Source organism: Perna viridis, chromosome 1 (genome assembly GCF_037379345.1).
Source record: "Perna viridis isolate PV_CMFRI_1.1 ecotype Kerala chromosome 1, ASM3737934v1, whole genome shotgun sequence".
Classification (NCBI taxonomy): Eukaryota; Metazoa; Mollusca; class Bivalvia; order Mytilida; family Mytilidae; genus Perna; species Perna viridis.
In genome coordinates this window covers 50750080-50774561 of record NC_142445.1, presented here as the reverse complement: position 1 = coordinate 50774561, position 24482 = coordinate 50750080, and the positions used below count along the sequence as shown (strand labels likewise).

The following is a 24482-nucleotide window of genomic DNA, read 5'->3' as shown; positions in this document are numbered from 1 at the left end:
TTGCTCCAGCAGTTTGTTATATTCTGAGAAATGAAAAGACTAAATCTTCTTTTATACATGTTTTTATTTTTTTAACGATATTTTATCATGTTTTTTTTATATTTTTACAGGTGACAGCTGTAAGAACCAAAACAGGAGAGCTGAAGTTTATTTCTGGTGCAGAAGAATCTGAAGATGAACTTTTGAGCTCAAGAAGAAGGTATATATTCAGTACTCTTGTGATTTTATGTAGAATTTACATAGTTCTATATCAGTCTTAGCTAACCCTATGGAACACTGGTGTGTGATGAACATAGTTCTGTTTCAGTCTAAGCTAACCCTATGTAACACTGGTGTGCGATGAACATAGTTCTGTTTCAGTCTAAGCTAACCCTATGTAACACTGGTGTGTTATGAACATAGTTCTGTTTCAGTCTAAGCTAACCCTATGTAACACTGGTGTGTTATGAACATAGTTCTGTTTCAGTCTAAGCTAACCCTATGTAACACTGGTGTGTTATGAACATAGTTCTGTATCAGTCTTAGCTAACCCTATGGAACACTGGTGTGTGATGAACATAGTTCTGTATCAGTCTTAGCTAACCCTATGGAACACTGGTGTGTGATGAACATAGTTCTGTATCAGTCTTAGCTAACCCTATGTAACACTGGTGTGTTATGAACATAGTTCTGTATCAATCTTAGCTAACCCTATGTAACACTGGTGTGTTATGAACATAGTTCTGTTTCAGTCTAAGCTAACCCTATGTAACACTGGTGTGTTATGAACATAGTTCTGTATCAGTCTATGCTAACCCTATGTAACACTGGTGTGTTATGAACATAGTTCTGTATCAGTCTAAGCTAACCCTATGGAACACTTGTATGTGATGAACATAGTTCTATATCAGTCTAAGCTAACCCTATGTAACACTGGTGTGTTATGAACATAGTTCTGTTTCAGTCTAAGCTAACCCTATGTAACACTGGTGTGTTATGAACATAGTTCTGTATCAGTCTAAGCTAACCCTATGTAACACTGGTGTGTTATGAACATAGTTCTGTATCAATCTTAGCTAACCCTATGTAACACTGGTGTGTGATAAACATAGTTCTATATCAATCTTAGCTAACCCTATGAGCCCGTGCAAGTCTGGGTGTCGAAAGAATAGGCCTGCAGCAGCGCTAAGCTTATCATAAAAGGCGACTAAATAGTGCTCAGAACCTTAGCCGGGGACTAGGGCACTCTGCCCACAGAGCAACTGAGTTTAGTGCCCCAGGTGGTGGAATGGGGTACCACTGGCCTGTTACATGCTGGGGTTGTCAGGCTATAATACGGAAAACCTGACCGCAAACCATAGTGGTGCACTGTGTTGGGAAAGATGCCATATTCCTCGCATGTTAAAGAACCCTACTGTGGTATTCCCCCGGAGTAGGAACCATAGGGCTCCACCACAGGAGGCTAAATTGCCTGACCCTACCCACCTCTCCCTATTTCCTGTGGCAATCAAAATTTGTCAACCCAATTATCCTTGTGTCCCATCCCATTTTTCATTTCATCATCATTTCATGTTCATTTTATCATCCACTTCATGTTCATTGCCTGAATATAGCTGAAATATTGCTGCTTGGGCGCTAAACCCCAACAAACAAACAAACAAAGCTAACCCTATGTAACACTGGTGAGAAGTCTGGTTTATTGTCTTTTAATGTTTCTTATACCTCCTGCACTAAGGTATGGGATGGTATATCCAATCTTCTGTCCCTTCTTACATTTGTCTGTCACACTTCAATAACCACTCCTCAACCTTTTGATGAATTTTATGAATTATTCAGTTATTAGTAGGTAACAACATTTGAATTTTGATCTAAATGAATTTGAGGTTTCCATCAGCTTAACATAAACTTTGACTTTTTTAAGTAGGATGGTAGGGTATAACCGTTTTGTTTCTGGAACTCTTTCTAAGGTTGCACTATACAAATGAGATTCAGGTGCACTGTCTTATACATAAAACTTGTGAAGGGAAAAAGGTGTAAAATGCATGCTTTAAGCTATCAGGAAAGATTCAGGTCCTCACCGTATTGGGTTCTCTTCCCTGCACCAACTGGCTATTTTTCAAAAATGTGAAATTTCGCACCAACTTTAAGGATTAAAATCATAAACAAATGAGCAAAAAAAGGTACACTTTTTATTTGCTTTTTTACAATAATACCATGCAAACTTACTTTTCTGCCAGTTTTTAAGTGCCTGATATTTTAGAAAACCTGTGTTTTTGACAATTATTTTTGGGAAGGCACCCAAAATTTGTTATGAAAACTGATGTATAATTTAATTATGTTACCATGGCTACAGAGTTCATAACAAAATAGAAAATAATATCTTTCTTTTTTTCAAGGATCTCCATAATGTAAGGTTTTGAAAAATACATACTTTTTAGAGGAAAAAATGTTGGATTTGCTTGTTTAAGTGTCTCAATGTAACTTTATTTCCACAAATTCCACAAAAGTTATCTGCAGTGACCTATCTACATAGTGGAACCTAAACCCCTTAAAATGAATAATTATTAGGTTCACTGTATTGCCATTCATATGTATTCTGCAATTTTTTTTAACTATCCAATTATGTAGAAATACTAAAAATATGTGTGCATGTATGTCAAAGATATGCAGAGGTATTTTTAGCAGGTGAGCTATTGCCATCACTTGGCCTCTGTGGTCGTCATTAACAATTGTACAAAACTCTTCTCCTCTGAAACTACTTGACTGATTAGAATCAAACTTGATATAAATGTTCCTTGGGGCATCCTGCATAGAACTGATGTGGGGATTTTTGATTTGTCGAAAAAACATGTTACTTAAAATAGAACATAGGGGTTATACAGTAGTTTTTCACATATATCTCCAAAACCGTTAGGTTTAGCTAAATTCTGACACGGGATAAAAGTGTTCAGCATGATGAGATCTATCTCTGATCAAGTTTTGGTTTTAATTCGTCAAGCCATGTTGGAGTTAATGCCCTTTTTCAACAATTTTTGCTATTTTTAATGTTATTTCTTTCAAAAATAATAATAGAACATAGGGGTCAGACAGTAGTTTTTCACATTGTATCTCAAAACCGTTAGGTTTAGCCAAACTCTTTCAATTGCTGAAATGATCCTTATTATAAGTCCTTCAAAGGTCTTCAGGGATCAGAGTTGTCAGGTGACTCCTTGTAAGAGTTATTGCCCTTGAAAGATGAATTATCTTTTTTTTTAACAGCTTTCAGCCTATATCTTGAAACCTATAATAGATAGAAAGAAACTTTCAGTTGCTGAAATGATCCTTTTTGAGTCAAAATTGTTGGACATCTCCTTGTTAAATTTATTACCCTTAAAAGACAAACTTGAACCAGGTGAGCAATTCAGGCTCCTGGGAGCCTCTTGTTTATGAGCTGTGCTCATGATAATTTTGGTTTATATTTTCTTATGTGTGTGTGTTTTTTTTTCAAATTCAGTATTTTTGAATGCTTAACATAACCATCCTCATTGTTTCCTTATTTGTGTACCATCTTTTTATCCTGTTTGTTCCTATGCTGTTTGTTTTATATCATATGATATAACATGATTTAGAACAGAAATATTAAGGCATACTTTGTTCATGTAGTATATGTAGAAGCCGATTTCTCACCCTATATTCAGTAAGTATTTAATCCAAAATGATTTTTTTCAGTTGAAGCTCTTTGTTTTATTTACATGTTGAAATATTTATTTCTGTTTATGCCTTCTCAGTTATACTACAGCTCCAAACCAAATGTTGGGCAAGTTGTTCTCTACAGTTTGTACAAATTTTTATAATTTAAAAAAATGTGAATTCATATCATTATTGATTTTAATGATATTTTCAACCAAAGATTTAAAAAATGATGCTAAAACTTACCTACTTATAATTATTAAGAAATTTGTGGTATTATGTTTTACTTGTATCTAGAAAATTAAAACCTGTTACTAAAAGTCTTTTGTAAGTAAGCAATTCAATTTTTCAAAATTCCCAATGGTGGTAAAAGTTTCATTAAGATCAGAGGTGGGATGACGTTACATTATGATTAAAAAAAAGGATTATATTATGATATGACCCCAAGTTCTGCTAGAATTTTAGTTGCTACTCATTTTGACAAGTTTAAATGAAGTATTTGTACAATTTAAACATTTTAGTACTTTCTGTCAAAGAATCAGGCAAAATATGTATAAGGTGTTGCATTTGGAAAAACATAGAGATTTTATTGTATAATCCAAGTATTTATACCGCATAACCTCCAGCAATAACCATCGAAGTGTTTGTAAAGTTTGCCTTTTTCAAATATTGATAGCTCAACTTAGCACTATGGAAAAATGCAGGAAAGTTTTCCTGCACTTTTTTCCTTATATAAGCAGTCAAAAAATATCTTGGTCAGAATGCTTCAGGATAAATTTAAACAGCTTTTCAGTTGTTTTCTGGATGTATTGAATATATTTGAGGCAAAAAACACCAAATTGAGAACTGTGATTTGCCACCCATTGATTGATCTTGCACAGAGAGGTTCTTAATTCAAAACAAAGTAATACTTTACAATTAAACAGCATTTTTGGAGAATTTATTCCGATAAAACACTTGGATCAAAGGTATCTCTATATAACAAATATTTAAAGTGAAAAAGGGCCATAACTTCTGAACTGTAAATGCAATATTCTTTACCAGTATGTTATTGTTAAACTTTGAAAAATGATTTGTTCGAGAAATTCTGTCATTATCTTCTGATAACCAAAAATGTTACAAACCAAGGAACATGAGGATCACTATATACTGTAAATGTATTAATTTTTCGCTGTTGCTAATTTTTACGGATTCTGTCAAGTGAACATATTCGCAGGTATCAATTTTCATGGTTTCAAAAAATGATTAGCATTTTATAGTGTTAAAAATCAATTTTCGCGTGTACTATTTTTTACGTTTTTCTGTCCACCGCTAAAATAGTGAAAATTAGTATGTTTACAGTAATCCTGACTTATCAAACAAGGATGTAAAGAAATTATCCAAAATGACAAGATCCTTTGAGAATGTATATATGAAAAAAAGAAACTTTCTAAGCGTGTCATTGCCCTTTGAAGTTGTCTTGGAACTGTTTTTTATAACTCCAATTCATTGAAAAAATGCTTTTAACAGCTATAATTATGTTCAAACATTCATTAATAAATACTGTGTCAAAAGTTTCACTGTGGTTCTCATTAGAAGAAACCCTGAGCTCAGACAAAAATGCAGTATCCACTATTGTCCAGATATACCTACCTTTACATAATATTATGAGCAGATTTGGACAGGGTTTTGTAGTCTGATAATCAGGTGGTAGCTATAGCTCAATTTAAATAGATACCATTACAGATATAATCAGCTGCTCTCTTTAGGATGCAATGAAAACTGCAAATGTGACATTTACATTTTTTATTCGAAATTTAATGTGAATTCTTCTCATAGGTCAAAAAATGTGACAATTTTAGTATTGTTGACTTCTTGTGTCTGGTCATATTTTTAAAAAGTTATTTTTATTTTCCTTTCAGGTAAACCTTAGTTAAAATCTTTAATAGAATTGTCACACTTCTCTACCATAAACTAATCACGCAAACAAGAAATTAATTGCAAAGCTTTTAATGATGTTCAAAATGCCAACCGATTCATGCTTCAGATAACTTTACCATGAAATTTTAAAGATACTGCATAATTCATAAGTTTGGATGGCTTGGCTTTTCTCATATGTCACAAAATACAAGGATAATAGTGATTTTACTGATTATAAGCTATATATAATTCATCAACTCATCTATCTGCTAAATGACCAATGATTTGAAAAAGAAACAAGATCCCATGAGGCATAAACAGGGAATGGATTTATGATGGCATGTTAATGCATGTCTGTTGATGAAATTTGAAAGTTGTTGGTCATTGTTTCTCATATTGTTTGGATGGTTCATTACTTCGCAACTTGTTAATCTGTCTGATAGTCTGTACAAAGTTTTCTCTTAATTTTGAAATAGTTATGAATCTTTGTTTTTTCTGTTGAGCATTAGTTCTGAAATGGATATTTGTATTGAATATTATGAGCTGATGTTTTCAGGATGTTGTTGATTAAATTTAATATTTTGTAATCTATGAATCTATTGAAATAGATACCATAAAAGATTGAGCTTGTTTGTTTTCATCAATTGCCAGAGAAAAACATTGTGTTATTGCTTGTTCTAGTATTGCAAAGTTTTTCATACTGAACACTTTAGTATGATCTTAGATATATGGTACTGTATCTGTTAAGTGATACCACAAAGTTACAAAAAAATAAATAGAAATTTGATTCAAGAAATTGATACCAATAGTTTTCACTCAGACTTCAGTGTAAATGTTCAGTATTAAAAAGCCCACACTTTCATCCATAGTTACTGGGTTCATCTAAGATCAGCTTGGAAGTCAAATTTTACTCTGTGTGAAATAATTCAATTTAAGTTCATTTATTTAAATTGATCTGTGAAATAAGCATCTTGTGCATATGTATTTATTCCTGTTTTAAAAATTGTCACTTTTTATTTCCACAGATCTAAGGTGTTGAATTAATCAATTTACATATTAAAAGTTGACACAATAATTGAAATAATCTCCCTAGGAGACAGGCAGTCTTTTATTACAGCCTCTATTGTATTATACATATTAGGATTAGAAGTTTCTAAGTTCTTAGAAATTGACATTTGTGCAAGTAACATTGATTTTGAACTGAACAATAGGTTATTGCTACTCTAATATGGAAAATGCTTAATCTCTTCTGATTGAAAGCATGATGATGTTTAGACATGAATCTTAGGTGTGCATAGTCTAAACAAGATATTTTTTTTTATTTTGGAATTATTTTGGAGTTTAGAAAACAACTTAAAAAATAATTTGTGAAACTAACCTCTACTCAGAAGGTTAGTCATGACTAACCCCTTAGCAAGGGTAACTTTTATATATTATTTTTTTCACATATTTTCATAAATACAAAATAATTCCAAATTCAAAAATGCCTTGTTTTTACCAGTTTTATAACAGTCCTCATGTTGTCATCTCTTGTTTATTGTGATTTTTGTCTCACCTGCAATGAAGATTTTAATGATAAGTTTTCTGATTAAATCCATTTGATATGGTGTTTTCTTGACAAAAGTTATCTGATATGTCAATTTGACATGAACTACTCATGCTAGGTTAGTGCTGGTTCAGTTACATTAGCATTAGGACATTACACTTCCATATCTGTTTTATCTGTTTTATCTGTTTCATGTAATCTTGCAGTAACTATCAAATATTGACAAATATTGAATTACAGTGACCATGTGCAACAAGCAACACATATCTCTGTGATAACAGTGTATAATTCTTATTGTGTAAAACTGTTTTTGTTCATATAATATAGCAATTAAAGAATGCCATTATTATAGTTCTGACATGGAATTGGGCATCAAGGGTTTCCTCCTATATTTTCTTTGTTTTTATAGAGTAAGTTTTCATCTGGCTTAGCCAAACCATAGGGTACTCTTATGTAAATCTCTCAATATTTTTAGTATAGTCAATATTTTCAAATTTACAGTGTCTAAGGTCTGAACTGTATGGATGTAGAATATTCCTTTATATCTAAAAACAAATTTCTAATTTAGGTCTAAAATGAAAAATGGCAATTATGAATTAATGCATTAAGAAAATTCTGAATATATTAATCATTATCTGTCATTGCCATCTTGTCACATTTACCCTTTTTCAGCATTGCAGTCAATATACATTTTCGTATTAAGATTGATGGAATACCTGTTTCAATTAAATTTCCTTTTTCAAATATTTCTTTTGATCTATTATTAAATTCTAGTAGCAATGAATACTTTTCTAGTTATCCCTATGGCAATTAAATAAATACATTTTTTTTTTCATAAAATATTCCTGTACATAGACATTAATATCTTTACCTGGTTTTACCAATTGACTTGGTTTGCTTACAATGTTGCATGAACAGACACAGCTCTGTAATATTTGTTTATTAATCAGAGCATTCAGATTATGAGAAAATCGGAATTGTGTCCTTATCAAACAACTAAATGGCATTTTATTTGAGAATGATTTTTGTTCTTGTAGCAATGGTTAGGTCTTTATTTGTTTTACACTTAAGCAATAATAAATGAAATTTCCTGTCACTTTATGCATTAGAGACTTGAAAGGATGTTCAACATAAAAAAATGTCAGGATGCTTTTGGAAATAGTAGACAATAATGAAGATCTTTATGTATCAAAGGTTTATCTTTCTTAATGTGTTTGTAATTGGTAAATATCAAACACATCAGATTGCTCATTCATTCATTTAACATATATTACAACAAAAGTTTGTTAAAATGTAACTTTATTAAAGTGTCTGTAAAGTTTTTTTATAGTCAGCCAAAGTAATTGTACCCTCCTGCAGACAAAGTTATAATACCCCTTGCCAACTAAGTTTTGGTGAATATATAAAGGAATTCCCCCATCTCTCTTTTTGTGCACATTTCTTGACAGTGCTACTCCTGAACAGTTTGAAGGATTTTGATGAAATTAATCCTGCGTCCATAAATTTATCGTAATTTAATTCAAACAGGTAGTATTGATGGTCGCTCTTTTTATATTAAGATTTTTTTTTATGTGACAAAAATTCTGAATATAAAAAGGATGACCTTCAGAGCTATGTGTTCACATCTTAGGTTCCAACAACTTATCATGTTTAATTGTGTAATATTTTTTCATAGTGACCAGTTTTAGAAGGGGGAGGGTTGTGATCATGCCAAAGTACACAAACCCTGCCACATTTTTTTGTGCCTGTCCCAAGTCAGGAATTTCTGGCCTCTGTATGTATTGTTTCGTTTTCACTTTCAGTTTACTTTAATGTTGCTGGAGTATATAGTGGCAACTGTTTCAATGTACTTGTGTGTAATGTTTTTATGGGTTCAGCTACAACCTGCTCAGTGGTGTAAGGGTTTCCTGATAATTCATTGAAGACTCATGGGTAGCCCAGTGGAGTTTTTGTCTCTTTGACATATTTACCATATACATTCTTTTTATATTTATTCATTCACAGTGGTAAACACTGAAAATGTTTTGGCCTGTCTTGCTATATTTAACTGGATCAAGTAGTACCTTAGTACCATTTACATACAGCTATTCATTATTTAAAAGTTGTTGTAGATTATAAGTTTCTCCTTCGATATCAATTGAAACAGAACAGGAGTACATTTTATTTCAGTGACATGATTATTGGTTACAGAGCCAACAAGAGCTCTCCTGAACCCTATTTAAAACTTGATCAATCATCTTTTTTTTAAATCAATAAATAAGTACCGATACTTGAATAATTAATTTGCATTTGCTTGTTAACCTTTGTTTTTTTTTGGGGGGGGGGTTTTTTTTATGTATTCATTTTTTTAGTTTTGACAGTCTTTTAGTTGTAGAACATTATAACTATAGAACCTTTCCATGCCTCTTGGTATTTTGTTTTAATTGTTCATGTGAGTTGAATTATTTAGAGTTTCCTACAGAGTATAGCATAAAAATCATATTTCTATGCTTTCCAGATCATTAAATTTTAGAATAGCTCATTATTTCTGTTCATATATTTCAGTCGAAGAAAAAAGAAACGAAATTCCCTAGAGAGCAGTGAAGCAGGATCCATGGACAGTCCTGGTGGGAGAGGAAATAACAAAACTGTAGGAGAATCAAAAGTATAAAGAATGACTCCATGATAATAGGTTGAACAATTCAGTGAAGCATAACTGTGATAAATACTTTATTATAGAAATCATGTATACCCATCAAGTTGGCAAACTATGTTACTTTTGTGTTAAAAAAGTGCATACTGTGATGTGCAAAGACTATTAATCTAAATATTTATTTATAAAAAAAAAACAGTTTAGTAATTTTACACGTGTTTTCAAAATTTAATGAACCAATTTAAAAATTTATTTTCTATTAATTTTCTGGAAAATGACTTTTGCATTCATGTAATTTTGAAAGTGTTATTAATGAAGATACATTTTGCTCTTTCAAAAAAAAAAGTGATTTCATGGTGACAACTTGTTTATTTCTTTCCTACATAAACTAAGTATCTCCCTATGTAAGGAGAAATTATATTTTTATTACATGTATTAAGTTTGTGCTTAACTTTTTGTGATAACAATCCGTCCAAACTTTGAGTAGATCTGTGCTATACTTTACACGAGTTATTATTAAATAAATGTGCCTTTGATTTTGAACAGTAAAATAATTCATACAGAACAATCTACCAATAAAAAAGAAAGTTTCAGATGATTATTATCAATGCTACCTGCAACATTGAAAAGAATTTTTTTTTTATTTCCTTCATAGAACTTGTTCTATTTGAAATATTTATAAGATTTGTGTCAACATATGGAATTTAATACCCCCAGTAACCCTGTCTATCGCTGTAAAGATGGGACGGTGTATCTATTGTTGTATCTATTGTTGTACTCTGATACAGAGATCAGTTTTCACAATTTAAAATCATCAATTATTCACAGGTCTTTGTTTGATGAACAAACCCATATTGCTTGTCAGCTCTACCTGTTGTACATTTCGCTAGATGTTGTTTGTAATGGAAAATCAATCAATACCTGTTTGAAGTTTATTTCCCTTCATTTGTGAAATTGTTTAGGTGTGCAATTATCAATATTCATATTGAATGAGTATTTTACCTCTCATTAAAACAGTAGCAGGAATATATAGCATGAGAAGTGCATGGTGTATATCCCTTGATATTTGAGTTGTCGACCAGAAAACATATAATCTTACGTTTAAAAAAAAAGTTGGTAAAGTAGATTATAAGGAATGTAATTAAATTATCAATATTTTTTTTCAAATATTATTTATTAAAATTCTTATTAAAAACAAGCAATTCAGCTCCAGTTTGAGTAATTATCTGTCAATATCTGTGAAAGTGCATTCTGAACTAATTATACTTGTGACAATGAAATATTTATAAAGATTGGTGTCTTATTGTAAACTGTTGTTTCTTCATTGCCAGTAAAACATTTTTACTTGAACATTTTCTAATACGTTGCTATGATGGCATTAACCTCTGAGTTAACGCTCAGCATCAGACTTTTAGACAACTCAGGGTTAATAAGTCCAATATAACTAATGGAAGAAAATCTGTTAATAAATGGATTTATCTCTATACTTTACATAAAAAATGCTTTTTATTTGTGTTTCACTTTCAAATTAAAACATTTTTTTCTGTTATAGAAACTGGTATAATTCAACATAATTCTTGCTATGCACTCTACTTTAACTAATGTTGCAATGGTTATTGATCTAGCAGAATTAATTGCAGTGAAATTAACATCTCATGTATCTGTGGCAGGGAAACAGTTTGATTTATTTCATGTTGATTTCAGTATAATTTTCCAAATTTCAAATTATACCATCTGACATTTTATTTGATGATTGTATTAATTGAAATAATGATGATTTTAGTGACAATACTTACAGTGCTGACAAGTTCTTGCTTCATTGGTCAACAAAAAGAGGAGTTTGGCAGATTTTTTTCCTCAGTTAAATAAATGAGGCTAATTACAATTAGCATCAAGGCACATGCAATTACCTAAGTGCTAGGTTTGTCTTGAGGTACTGCTAAATCAAATATTCAGGCATGTGTTATTGTATTTTATTAGTTTACTGTAAATTAGAAACAGAGATTTCACTGCATTTGTTGATAGTTGGGACTAAATATTTTACTACATGTTGTTTTCTAGGCCTCCAGAATGTTAAATTGTTTGTTTTGATAAACTTGTACCTAAAGGTGCAATATATTTCTCAGAAGACATACATTTTAACTCAGTTTATACCATAATGCAAAAAAAAACAAAGAGAAGTGCAACTCAAGGAAAAGTTTATTGCTAAATATTCTCCTTTATGACTCACCTACGGTCTGATTCTTATGTGTAAATGTAAACAATTATGTAGAATTTGTTTCGTTGCTATGGTTTGGAAGGAAATTTGTATTTTTTTTTTTTTGGTGTGTCAAAGCTTATCAGCATCCATAAGCTTAGTATTAATATTCTCAGTATCGGTAAAACTCATTTTTTTATTCAGATGATTTTTGCTTTATTTTTTTTCTTTTTTTAAGATGCAGTTTGTTTTGTAGAATGAGATGAAAGTAAATCAATACTCAGAATGATCCCATTCAATCAGCTTTTTAAAGATGTTTCTTGATCTATATTTCTGGAAGTATGAATTTAAATGACTTCTTATTGTATTATCAAAGGATTCTTTTTTTGTCATAATTTTTCTTTATTTCAAGATAGGTTATTAGTTATTGTTTTGATTGTGGCATTTATCTGATCTAGTTTTCTAAGATGTAACTTAAAACAAACATTTGTAATATGAATTGCACATGCATGTGCCAAAATAAATGTTGTATGCTTTCTTACAGTGGATAAATTGTGGCTGTAGATTAAACTTATAAATTCCTTCTTCTGGCATTATGAAACAGTACTCACCTGTCAAAGTAAAGTTTTAAAAAATCAAAAAATAAAATGTGCTTATAAGACACAGTTAATCTACTGTAATGGATTTTTTTCAGGAATGTCTGGTTGTAAAATAAAAGTAAGATTTTTCTATGCAAAGAATATTTTTTTGTAAATTATGTAAATTTATTTGTAAATTTATTATTTATTATATATAAATGACAGTAGAATGAAATGTGTGTTTTTGTTTCTTTTTTTTTTTTAAATATTAAGTATTAAGTCTAAAGCTGTTATCTAACGGAAGTAGGACTCAAAAGGTAATTGAAAAAAAATAACATAATCCAAAGACAACAAATAGTCAAGGGAAACAGATACACACAATAAAGAACATGAAACAAAAACAATACACCCGTAGAAACAAAAGTAAATAAGCAACGTGGACTCTGCTAAATCCAGAGCTAAAACAGGTGCAACATTAGGGAATACTCCTTGATAAAGGAAAAAGCAATTAACTTGGTATAGCAAAGTCAATTCTGAGCTCACAGAATAATAATCCTATACAGATTGTTTACATGCTACATTCAGTTTGATTCAATACAAATATGTCGTGCAGCTACCACCTCACATACACACAAAGAATTCATCCTGTTGACTGACCTTAGGCATAAATAATAAATATACAGCTTTAAAATATAGTTGATCAGCTGATGGTTGAAGAATTCCATTTCAATGTCCTTTTTCTGGAATCATGCATGTGGAATTTAACAGAAACTCTACATTACACGAAATATATACATGTGGTTGAAAAACACAAATGTTAAAAGAAATAGTAGTTACCATTTTATTCAAATTTGATGATGTTCTGAAATGCACAAATGGCTGTGTTGATGTGGAGTTCCTTAAGCCATCATATTTAGCATAGTTTTAAAAAATTGAGATTATGAAACCAGATAATAAGTGGCTGTTAACCTACGAATTATGCAGAGGTGATTAACCTATATATGTCAATATATAGGAGGTTCTCCCTCATTGACACGATCTCAAGGGAGAGATTTGCAAATTTTTTATGTAAAAAATCAATTTTTGGTATTTTTCAAGTAAAATATAGTAATTTTAAGCGAACACCTCCAAGTTTCTAAATTTTTTATTGATTTTGTGTTTGACCCTAGTGTTTGAGGGTCAATTGGTATGTAATTTATGGGTCGAAAGATCGCATATTTCAACTTTTTAAGATGTAAAAAACCTTAGCAGTATATAAATTCAACAGTGGTTCCATATTATCCGTCTCTTAGTGGCGATAAAAAAAAATGGAATGCACTAACATGAGGGAGGTAACTCAGGATTTGTCAGTACACACTATTATTACTTTCAGCTTAATAAATACAGTTTTGTATCTTTTATTATATTGGCTACACTTGAAAAGTTGTTGTCATTCCCATTTAAAAAAAATCCTAAAGCTACATCACATCGATAAAAAGATTGTGACTATTATTCTAAGGTTGACAGCTAGTTATAAAATTACTTCTGGTCTACGCACGATCATACCTTACACCCATAACTATGGAAAATACCCTACTGCAGTATTTTGTTCATTGCCCAAGCCATGGACTTTTTATAACAAGAGATACTGTTCAGAGGGTCTCCATAAAAGACAACTACGAGTACGTGGTTCTGAAAAAAAGAACTTCAGAGCTGCGTATTTGCAGCTGTGGAATACCCAGACAGTATCTAGGTGGCATACACTTTCCACTTTGTTTTATTATTATCTTTATTTTTTTTTTTAAATTATCCATCAGAGAAGTGAATGTTGTAATTTACTGAAATGGTCAGACATAGAAAGCACTAGCAACTTTAAAATAAAAGGAAATAATTCTTTGATCTGTTCATAAATTAGTGTATTTGTTGGGGAACTTTACATATATTCTGAGTCGCCCACCGTTGTTACAGAAAAATCCACGTTCTCTCTGACACCATAAAGGGTGTAACGTTCCATTGGGGATAAAATTGACTCTGTGCCACCCATATCAAAGGATCTAGCTGTTTTCTTCATAGACATCCTAAATACTTTACAAAGTATTTAAAGTGAGTTGGTCATATATTAAGTTCACATTCACATTTGAACTTGGCACAACTGGTCGTGTTTAATGAAATGATGGCATACTATTCAATACAAGCCAATTTCAAAATCATCATTTTCAAACACGTCTCATATGTGTTCGACATGTATCTTTACAACACTCTTGAGATTGTATGATAAATTCCTGTGCTTTAACACTTTCAAATCGATGCAACATTATCATCCATGTATGAAAGGAAATAAAAAGTCGTTATGGTTAATAGCTTTTGTTTTCAAATACTTAGTTTTAAGTCCTATATATGTAAAATCGATAATTCATGCCGGTTAAAACAAACTGCTGACTGCGTTATCGAACACTTAACCCTTTTGAATCTTTTGTTCTTTGCGACCAGCAGCCGACATGTTTAGCGATTTAGCCAATGAAATTCCTCCACATCAACTATAAGACGCTGTAGTTATTGTTTCGGTTGGGAAGTCTTATGCAGAATCAGTGATGCATGCTAATGACCAATTAAAGTTTTAACCTTTTCAGGCTTCTGCTGATGAAGTATTTCATGTTTTTGCAGGTTTTTACCGCAAGACAAACAGGCTTAACAAAATGGGATTGTTGCATCTTACTCCGGAAAAATCGCGCCACTTTCAACAGTACAACTTATTAGATTTTCAAGGAACATTTCAACCTTCAAGGGAAATGATATTTTTCAAAAAAGTTCAACAAAAAAATCTTATCGGTCTCAACCTTCCCGAAATCACAGTTTGTACACTTACATTTTTTTCATGACCAATGGTCTCATTCTTATTTTTATTGTCCTGGCTGTTTTAAGTTTGTCTTATATTTCATTCGCTTAATAGGAAATAAAACATTTCAAATTATACAAAAATTTACTGCTAAATGTAGTTGCTTCATTCATTGGTAGAAATCAAAAAGATTCCAACATTTGACTGATTAGTAGTACCATTATAGTAAATTGTTTCTAATCACAAAACACGAATTCACAGATTGCGTGTGATATTTTAGGGCGCTATTTAATTTTCCAAATGCATTTCATGATATTCTATCCATGGTTTAATCTAGAAATGAAAATGTTGCAGTCCTTTTTCATTTAAAACCATGTCCCGAACGAAAACTTCAAACAATTGCCAATGATCTGTGTTGTATTGGATAGCCTGCTTTTCTCCGATATCGGGAAACTTATGTCAGGTATGGCGCGTGGATGCTTGTACTGTTTAATATTTCACGCGCTTAGAATTCTACCTGGGACAAAATCGTTATTATTATATGAACTTCAGGAATTCTGCGACAAACGATAGGTTGGACGTCCGATAAGGGAAGCCCTGCGAGAATAGGACACGTTTAAAATGGAATTGATGGCTTTTCCTTCAATCAGTTTAGCAGGTGACAGCTAGCGCGTGCGGGTATTTAGAAGCATATTGGATAATTCAGGTGTTGCAGACGACAGGTGCAAATGTATCGTTTAAAGAGAAGTGACTTATTGGAAAATGATTTACATCAAATTTAGTTTCTTGCTTTAATGGAACTAACGCCAGAGATGAATGAAATCCAATTACACCAGAGTAAGGCAGGTAAGCAAAGTATTGACAAATGGGACAATGACATGTGATATACTATATCTCATTCGTAATCTGGACAGTTACAGAATGATTATACTTGTTTCTGTGTCCGTAGAGGGTTATATCGTTTCGATAGAAACTGTATATTTGTATCGTTGTAAGAGTTACGTAGCATCGCAAATGTTTTAAGGCTTTGAATTCGCAGGTTGTAGTTCATGTGAATGGTTTCCTTTTTTTAGTTACCATAATGACCACATGGACGATAATACAGATTCGGTTGACCAATATAATTTCATTTATTTTCATGGGTATCAACTTCCGTTGTCCCAGGGAAAAAAATTCGTTTGCTACTTGAATTCGTGGATTCAAGGAAAACAGAAATAATAAAATCATGCGGAAACTGAAAGTCAATGAGCACTTCGAAGTTCACATAAAATTTGATCAGTATGTTCCGGTAGGTAAGAGCATCTTTTCTGTACAAAAAATGTCCACCGAATTATAAATTACTAATGCCATGTCTATTGCACTGGTCGATTGGTCTTTGGAAGAAGGACATTTTTACCAGTACATGTAGTATAAATTAGTCCACTTGGTCGGAATGGACGTACTAGCTATATCAATAAGCGTCATTTTTGTTATGTTTTACAAATTGATTACTTGATAACCCTGTTTTAAAAGCATTTATACAAGAAGGTAAGAAGTAAACCGCGCATTCATATCCTTGTAAAATTGTAAAGTCAATGTCATAAATGTCGGCATATATCTAAAGACCATTCCAAGCTTAGTCCCTTTCGCCTGTTGTTAGATTTCTTTGATTTTTCTGCGTGACGAAAGCTATCAAAGTAGAAAAATGTCCCGACTGCTTCCTAGCCCTATTACTGGCAAGGCTCATTTCGAGTAATTAGAAATGAAAGGTGTCTTTTGTTTTCATGCAACCGATTCCGGCGATTATTTTTTTAGCATCAATAAAACAGGGAAATCCTTAGTTAATGGAAATTATTGATATCCTTGTATGAAATCCATATTGGTTTACTCTATATAAATATTAGACATTGTATCTACTATATAGTCTCAGAAGTAAGCCATCATGTCCTGGGGCTTAGTGATATCGTCGACCAATTTCTAATGACATTGTTCAAATAATTATGATATTGTGGTCATCGTATGCCTCCGCGTTAAATGATGCGTGAATTGGAATCATCGATTTCTTTTAATCACCATAAAATGGTAAAATACAGCTGTTTCAACAACAAATCATGTCGCATCAATGATCAATATGTAAATTTAAAACGATTATTCCAGAAACTGAAATACAAAGTCTCAGTGCGGATGTCTGGTCTCGACTTTCGTCTGTAGCAAAGTCATAGTGGAAAGGAAATCCCGACATACATGTATATGTTCGTTTGTTCTGTTTGTTTTGTTTGTTTGTTTGTTTTTGGTTTTCTTTTGAACATGACTTTAAGACGTTATATGCCGATGATCGAATATTCCGTTAAACATTGACAGATAAGTCGCATAAAAACGGTATGCTTATGTTATCAATGTGAAGAAACTTTACTTTTCTTTTTTTGTTCGGTTATAGCCAATCTGTCAATTAATTACTTTATTGGTGCTCCATCTTATTGTGGCTTTTTTCACAATTTACATTATCAAATAACGAAATTCGTTTCAAATCTTCTGGATATTTTCTCTCTCTTGAGCACCGAAGTCCAGGTCAACAAAACAATGGAAAAATCTATATAAAAACACTGGTCAAGCTTACACACTGGAATCCAATTGTTTGAAATTAACGATTTGAGTATCAATAACGTTGCCCAAAAAAATTGAAATGGTCTTGCTCGGCAAACACGTTGGTCGATTTCGTTATGGCGGTAAAAGTGAAGCAATTCTTTGTGATGCACAAGTCTGATTTTTGGGGTTTTGACATTTTCTTTTCTTTCAAATGTGCAGGTCTTTAGATTATATACATATGTATATTTATTCATTTTATGTTGTGTTCAGAAAAGTACAGTGGTAACACACCCGAAAAAAAAAAACGCAACCAATACAAACACATATTAAGATAATTCACAGAAGGATTAATTTCTATCGCAAAAAGTACAGCCAACTTGTAAAATAAAGTGTTCAGTTCTATGACGGTGTGTTCAGTATGTTTTTAATATCCATAAAATAAAGGCCTAGTCGAAAGAAAATTAAAATAACACCATGATCATTAACTGCGGCATAGTGTAATAATTTTCAAGAAGCAATACAATATTGATGCAAACAAGATGAAGTACAATGTCTGATACAATACAATCATACAGCACTTAAATACGGCCGATGTATCAGTTGATAAAATTATCCCCTAGGGAACACCTATGTCAACAAAAGTAACGCTTTATACCCATAAAACTTGTATATGTTTCCGAAGTCTAAACACGTCCTACAGAACATAAAAGCAGAAAATTTCTGTTCTTAGATTGAGAATTTTATAGTGTGGATGACTCGGAGCATACAGTAGTATCAAGATATCTGAAACCATCGCGATTGTAGACTCACATTTCATGTTTTAACCTGTTATACATGTTATTATAAAAAAAAAATAAAAAATAAAGAATACGTATATGTCTAAGTGATTAAGTGTTAGTAACTAAACTATAATACGTGTTTAAATTTTTAATCTAGTGTTCCTGCAATCGGAGAAGATACTCATCACTACTAGTTTTTTCACTCCACTTTGCCTCAAAATGTTAAGTGTTAAAATGCAAATGGATTTATCACAATGATAAACAAAGTGAAACCTGTCTAAACCGAACCATTTTTGAACCGTGGGATTTGATTGGTTTACACAAGTGTTTTGATTATTCAGGTTCAAAATACGTATAAAGTTACAAGAAGAAATTGAAAAGAATGTCTGATTTAGACAGGCTTTTCGGTTTAATCGGTATGTCCGCTGTACACGTAGGACACTTTTTCATATTACTGTTTAATTCCCAATTAGTTTAATGTAATGAATCTGTAACCGGTATACAACGAATACTAGTTTATTCCTTAGTTAAAAAAGGAGACATTTGTATAGAAAAAAACTCCTCTGCACCCAACTTATTTCATGCACTGTCGCTTTCTCTATATGATTCCATCTTTAGTAATACGAGATCGATTGCAACTAATAAAATTTTAAATTCTTTAAAATTGATCTTCGATTTTTGTATCAAATTTCATTTTTATTTTGCAGATAATGCCGAAAGACAGTTCTAGGAATGTTCACATATTGTATGATATCTCGATAGCGCATGCATTTTATTTGGCACTTGTGGAATAATCATTACATAGCTTTGATTATACACCGGTGCCAAGTAACTAGTGGCGCCCTCACGACACCACCGTCAGCCATTTGGGAGTTAGGAAATACTGAGACTGTTAAAGGTAAGTTATTGTTGTACATTCTGCATGTTAGTCTTTAACTTAAGTATGAAATAGCTCTACAGCTTTTTTTTCTTTATTTACGACATTGATGTTTCATGCCAATGCACATTACACTGTAGATTGCTGCCCACCAATTAAAATGAATTATAAGTTTACATAACTATTCGACGAAGATACTGTATATATGCGAATTTTCTTATATTCATAGGTCAAAAATTAAGTTCGAAATCAGTTTGGCCATTCTTCAAATCTCGCTTATTTGTTTTAATTGACGCATTTTATTTTTTAGCCGGAAAAAGGTGCGGGAATAAATGCGCGTGTGCATCTAAATGCTTACATGCTTTCATTTAAAAGGCCTTCCGTCATTTCGTCCTCCGACACAACGCGGTGCCGAGAAAAAGCAACTGTCCGTGTGGACAATTTTACTAGCGCTCTGCCTAAATATTCTGAATTTTCAAAAAACTTATTTAAAAGTTGCAACACTCATAAAAGTTCGAAATAAGATGCTGACCGATTATTTTTGTAAGAGTTAATGCCCATTGAAATTAGAAAATCTTGCTTTTTTTATCAATATGTGTAACCATTATAACTGCTTCCATTCTCTATGAATTTGCATAACATTTATACTAGCTTGGACAAGTTTAAAGGAAGTAATGATCGATCATTTTTAAGGGTTAATGCCCTTTGTACTTCCATTTGTACGACACTGAAAGCACTATCAGGACTAAATTTCTGTATGAATTATCATAAGATTTATACTACAGATTATAACCACTAATATCTTGGGCAAGTGCGAAACAAGGTGCTGACTGATCACTTTTCTAAGAGTCATTGCTTTTTGAACTAGTAAAATATGTTTCTTTTTATTCATACTACATTGTAAACCCTCTATCACCTACTTTCTTTCTGTATTTTTCATCAGATTTATGCTAAAGAGTGCCATATCAATAACTAGCAGTAGTAAGAAAGAAGGGTAGGCCAATAATTTTTCTGGGAGTTACTGCCCTTTGAAAAAAATACAATAAAACTGCAGGGCACAGCATGACACGACTGAAGTGATAGAACCCTAGCGTCGACACAATATTAGTTTTTGACACAATCAAGCATGGGGACTTAAAATTCATTATGGACACAACTGGTTTAGACACAATTGCACAAAATTTGAAAATCAAATAAAAGTTTCAAAATCAGACCAAAAAAAGTTAATTTTTTGGGGTGTGGCAGGGATTTTCCTATGAAATCCAATAAGATTTTCGAATTTGTTTGAAAGCGGACAAAAAAAGTCGATTATGGGGCGTGTGTGGCCCCTTTGACCTAACAAACATATGAAGTTATCTGAATGCAGGCAGGGATTTTCAAAAGGAATCAAATTCAAGCGCGGATCCAAGGACGGGCGTGCCGGACGTACGCCCCCCTTAGAACTGAAAAAAAAAAAAATTGAAAAAAAACATCTTTTGTTAATAAAATCTTGATTTTTTTTCACAAATTTTCTTTAATTCCATTTACGCCCCCCCCCCAACCTGAGATCCTGTATCCGCTCCTGCAATTAAGATTAAATTTATAATCGGACTGAAAATAAACAAGAGATTACTAGGAGCCTCAATCGCTCAACTTGTTAAATGTTTGCCCTTCATGGGCAATAACTCTAACAAGGAGTCGTCCTACAACTTTGATGACCTTCTCGTAAGAATCATTTCATCAATTCATCAATCTTCTTAATCTATCATAATTTTCAATATATTGGCCAAAAATTACGAAGAAGTCAGTCTTTGCCATTCAAGGGAAATCAATCTGGCAAGGAGTCGTCCGACAACTTGGACCAAAAAGAATCATAAGGATCATTTCATCAATTGAATTTTTTTTCTTTCTATTCTAGTTTTCAATATAATGGCTGAAAACTGCAAAAAATGCCATGTTTTACTTTTCAAGGGCAATAACTCTAACAGGGATTTATCTGAAAATTTTGACTAGACTAGAAGGAGACTTTTGTAGGACTTGTCATAAAGATTGTCCAACAACTTTGCCCCAGTGGAAATTTCAGTAGAACTCATCAAACTGAAGTAGGAAGGTCACATTTATTTTCAAATATCTCTTATAGTTTTTTGTTTATATGTAGGAGTAATCTAGGAAACCAAGGTTATAGCGGTAATCAAAAGAATATAATCCAGGGACAAAGACCAGACATGGAAAACAGACATACACAACAAAGAACATAAAGTAACTAAAATCATACATACAAAGTAACAAATGTAAATGAGCAACTCGGACTCCACTAAAAACTGGGAGCATGGACCAGGTGCACCGGTAGGGTAAGCGTCCTCTGCTTTTCTAGAAACACCCGCCGAGTTGCTCATAAAAAGTCAAGTCCGGGGTAGACAAGCGAGGAAAGGAAAACTATGCCCCTTGAATAAATCAGTTTTTATTGTGCTGAAGGATACACCATAACGATCCACGAGTTCATGATGACAACCATAAAACTTCTGTAGTGATGACTTCAATCTTGTAGCAACATAACCCTGTTCCAGAAGCCTATTTGTTAGAGTTCTAGCGCGATACAAAAAGTCTGCGTAGTTTCGGCACGCTCTGGCATAACGTTTGAGTTGATATGAAACTCCATACGCAGGTGCCGAAGGAATGTTGCCACAGATGAAAGGAAAGTAAACAATTCTGAATGAAAAGTCATCACGTTTGTCGTAAAGTTTGGTCAATAGTTTTCCTTTACCATCGATTTCTAAGTGTAGGTCAAGATATGAGGCTGACTTCACAGTGTCTGTAGTATCCTTTACCTCAAGTTCTTTTGGGTAGATGCGATGTATCAAATCCCCGAAATTAACGTGTTTAAAGATAACACGTCATCTATATAGCGGAAACTGAGATTGAAGGATCTAGCTAAACAATATTCTTTCTTTCTGATCAGATCAGCTATAAAGTCAGCCTCATAAGAGTGAAGGAATAGGTCAGCTAGTAAAGGAGCACAATTTGTTTCCATTGGAATGCCGACAGTTTGTTGAAAAACACGTAGACCACACTGGACAAATGTGTTGTCGATTAAAAATTCCAGCATTTTGTAAACATCTTCCTCTGTATATTTGGAAGATGATTTGAAATTATTTCTTACAAAGTATGAGGAATCTCTACCAAGAACTATATATTTGTATCTAGGTGTACCATCTTTTTTGGAAAAACAACGATGTATAATGTTTTTAAGTCGGGATTTTAACTGAGTATGGGGAATAGAAGTATACAGTGTTGAAAAATCATAGGTTTTAATGCTATTATATTCAGATAATAGTCTTGAACTGATTGTCTCCAAAAGATCTTTCTAATTTTTCAGGATCCACATTGAATTAATAACACTACGGGAGTAACAAGTGTTGTGGTAGGACTGTAGACCCTCTTTGACAGTTGCGAGTATAGAAGTTAAAAGTTTTGAAAGAGGTTTGGTGGTACATTTTGCAGATCCAGCTATGAAACGTTGTTTGTATGGATTCTTGTGAAGTTTAGGAATCCAGTACATAGACGGTAAATCACAATCATCGTCCTGTAGAAATTGTTGACTTGGCTAAAAATAGCACGGGCGACTGTTTACGCAAGATGTACACAATGTACATAATTTTTGAAGTAGATATCCAAAGGATGAACAAGTTTTGTAATAATCCACTGATGGTTATAGAGAAGATTTTTTAAGAAAAGCTATCGACAGACGACGACGACTATGATGGACTCCAAGTGATGACAAAAGCTCACATGACCTTCAAGGACAGGTGAGCTTAAAAGTATTTTTTTTTTGGGGGGGGGGGTGGCCCCTTTGACCCCTTTTCACTCGAAAACCTGAAGAGATATTTGAAATCTGATTAAAAAAATCAAAGGAATCCAACATTTTTTTTTAAATTGGCCAAAAAATAAAAGTCGATTTTTTTAGTGTGGCCCCTTTGAACTCGAAAACAGTCCAAAACACATCAAAACTGCTTGATACACATTTTTACCAGAACTAAATAAGGAACACAATTTAAAACAAATAATGAAAATCGGATTGAAAACAAACATTCTACATGGGTTTTTATAAATCACCTTTTTTACCCTCTTTGGATCCATATTCTACAAAGGAGGCCACAAAATCCAATTTAAATAGGAACCTTTTTTTAGTGGCTAGTAAACTCAAATTAAAATGTCATAACGATTGATCAACCACATTTAATGATATTGCACAAAAACAAAATATCTACGGATGACAACCATGACCGTGCCATACCAATATACCACCGCACCTTTTTTTCCCGTCCGGTATAAAAATTATATAATTTGTACAACATTGTTAAAGCTTTTAAGCCTTCATATTTTTTTAAAATTAAAAAAAAAATGTCACCAAGGCACAACAGAACACGTTTTATTTTAGGTTTTTTTTCGGTGGGGTAAAGGGTTAGTGCTAGTTCAATGTCTCAATTTTTTTTTTAATTGTAAGTGTTCTCATTTCTGGTAGATTTGTCATCCTTTAAAGTTTGATCAGTTCTTTTTACTGTGGCTAATTTAATAAAACATGTAAAACATGTGAAATAAATAATTGTGACCAAGAACATTAGACTGCAGGGTTGATATTTTTAACAAAAACCAAATAAATTGGCCTTTGTTAAAAAAGCATAGGTGAATAAAACTCTCCCTCATATCTACCATATTCTTTATATATTATAGTACCTATCACATTCAGTAGGCATACTATTAGAAATAATTACATAATATTAGGATTATATTTCAAAATTTTGGAAGGCTAGCATATAATGTTTTCCAACTTCCAATTATAATATCAACTTTCTCTGTTACTAAATATCATCCTTGTTATTAAAGGTTTTGTTTTTATTATAAATTCTGCACTTCACACCAGTGTTGTTACACAGGACGAAATACATTAAGGGATGTGTTTGGTCCCC

General features: G+C 32.4%; 1 protein-coding gene across 3 annotated transcripts in view; it reads left to right on the top strand.

Annotated features, from left to right (window-relative positions):
- The window catches only part of LOC148629232 (jouberin-like), a 46866-nt gene extending 34131 nt beyond the window's left edge, over positions 1-12735 (top strand). For 2 of the 3 annotated variants that reach the window (XM_088546525.1, XM_088546533.1), the window contains 2 exons: positions 111-199; positions 9638-12735. In XM_088546525.1, coding sequence (XP_088402651.1) covers positions 111-199; positions 9638-9743 — 195 coding nt within the window. In that variant the 3' untranslated portion in view covers positions 9744-12735. Of the gene's footprint in view, positions 1-110; positions 200-3621; positions 3656-9637 lie in introns of all 3 variants that reach the window. The other variant, XM_088546542.1, reaches the window with a different exon arrangement.
- The last annotated feature ends 11747 nt before the right edge of the window (positions 12736-24482 follow it).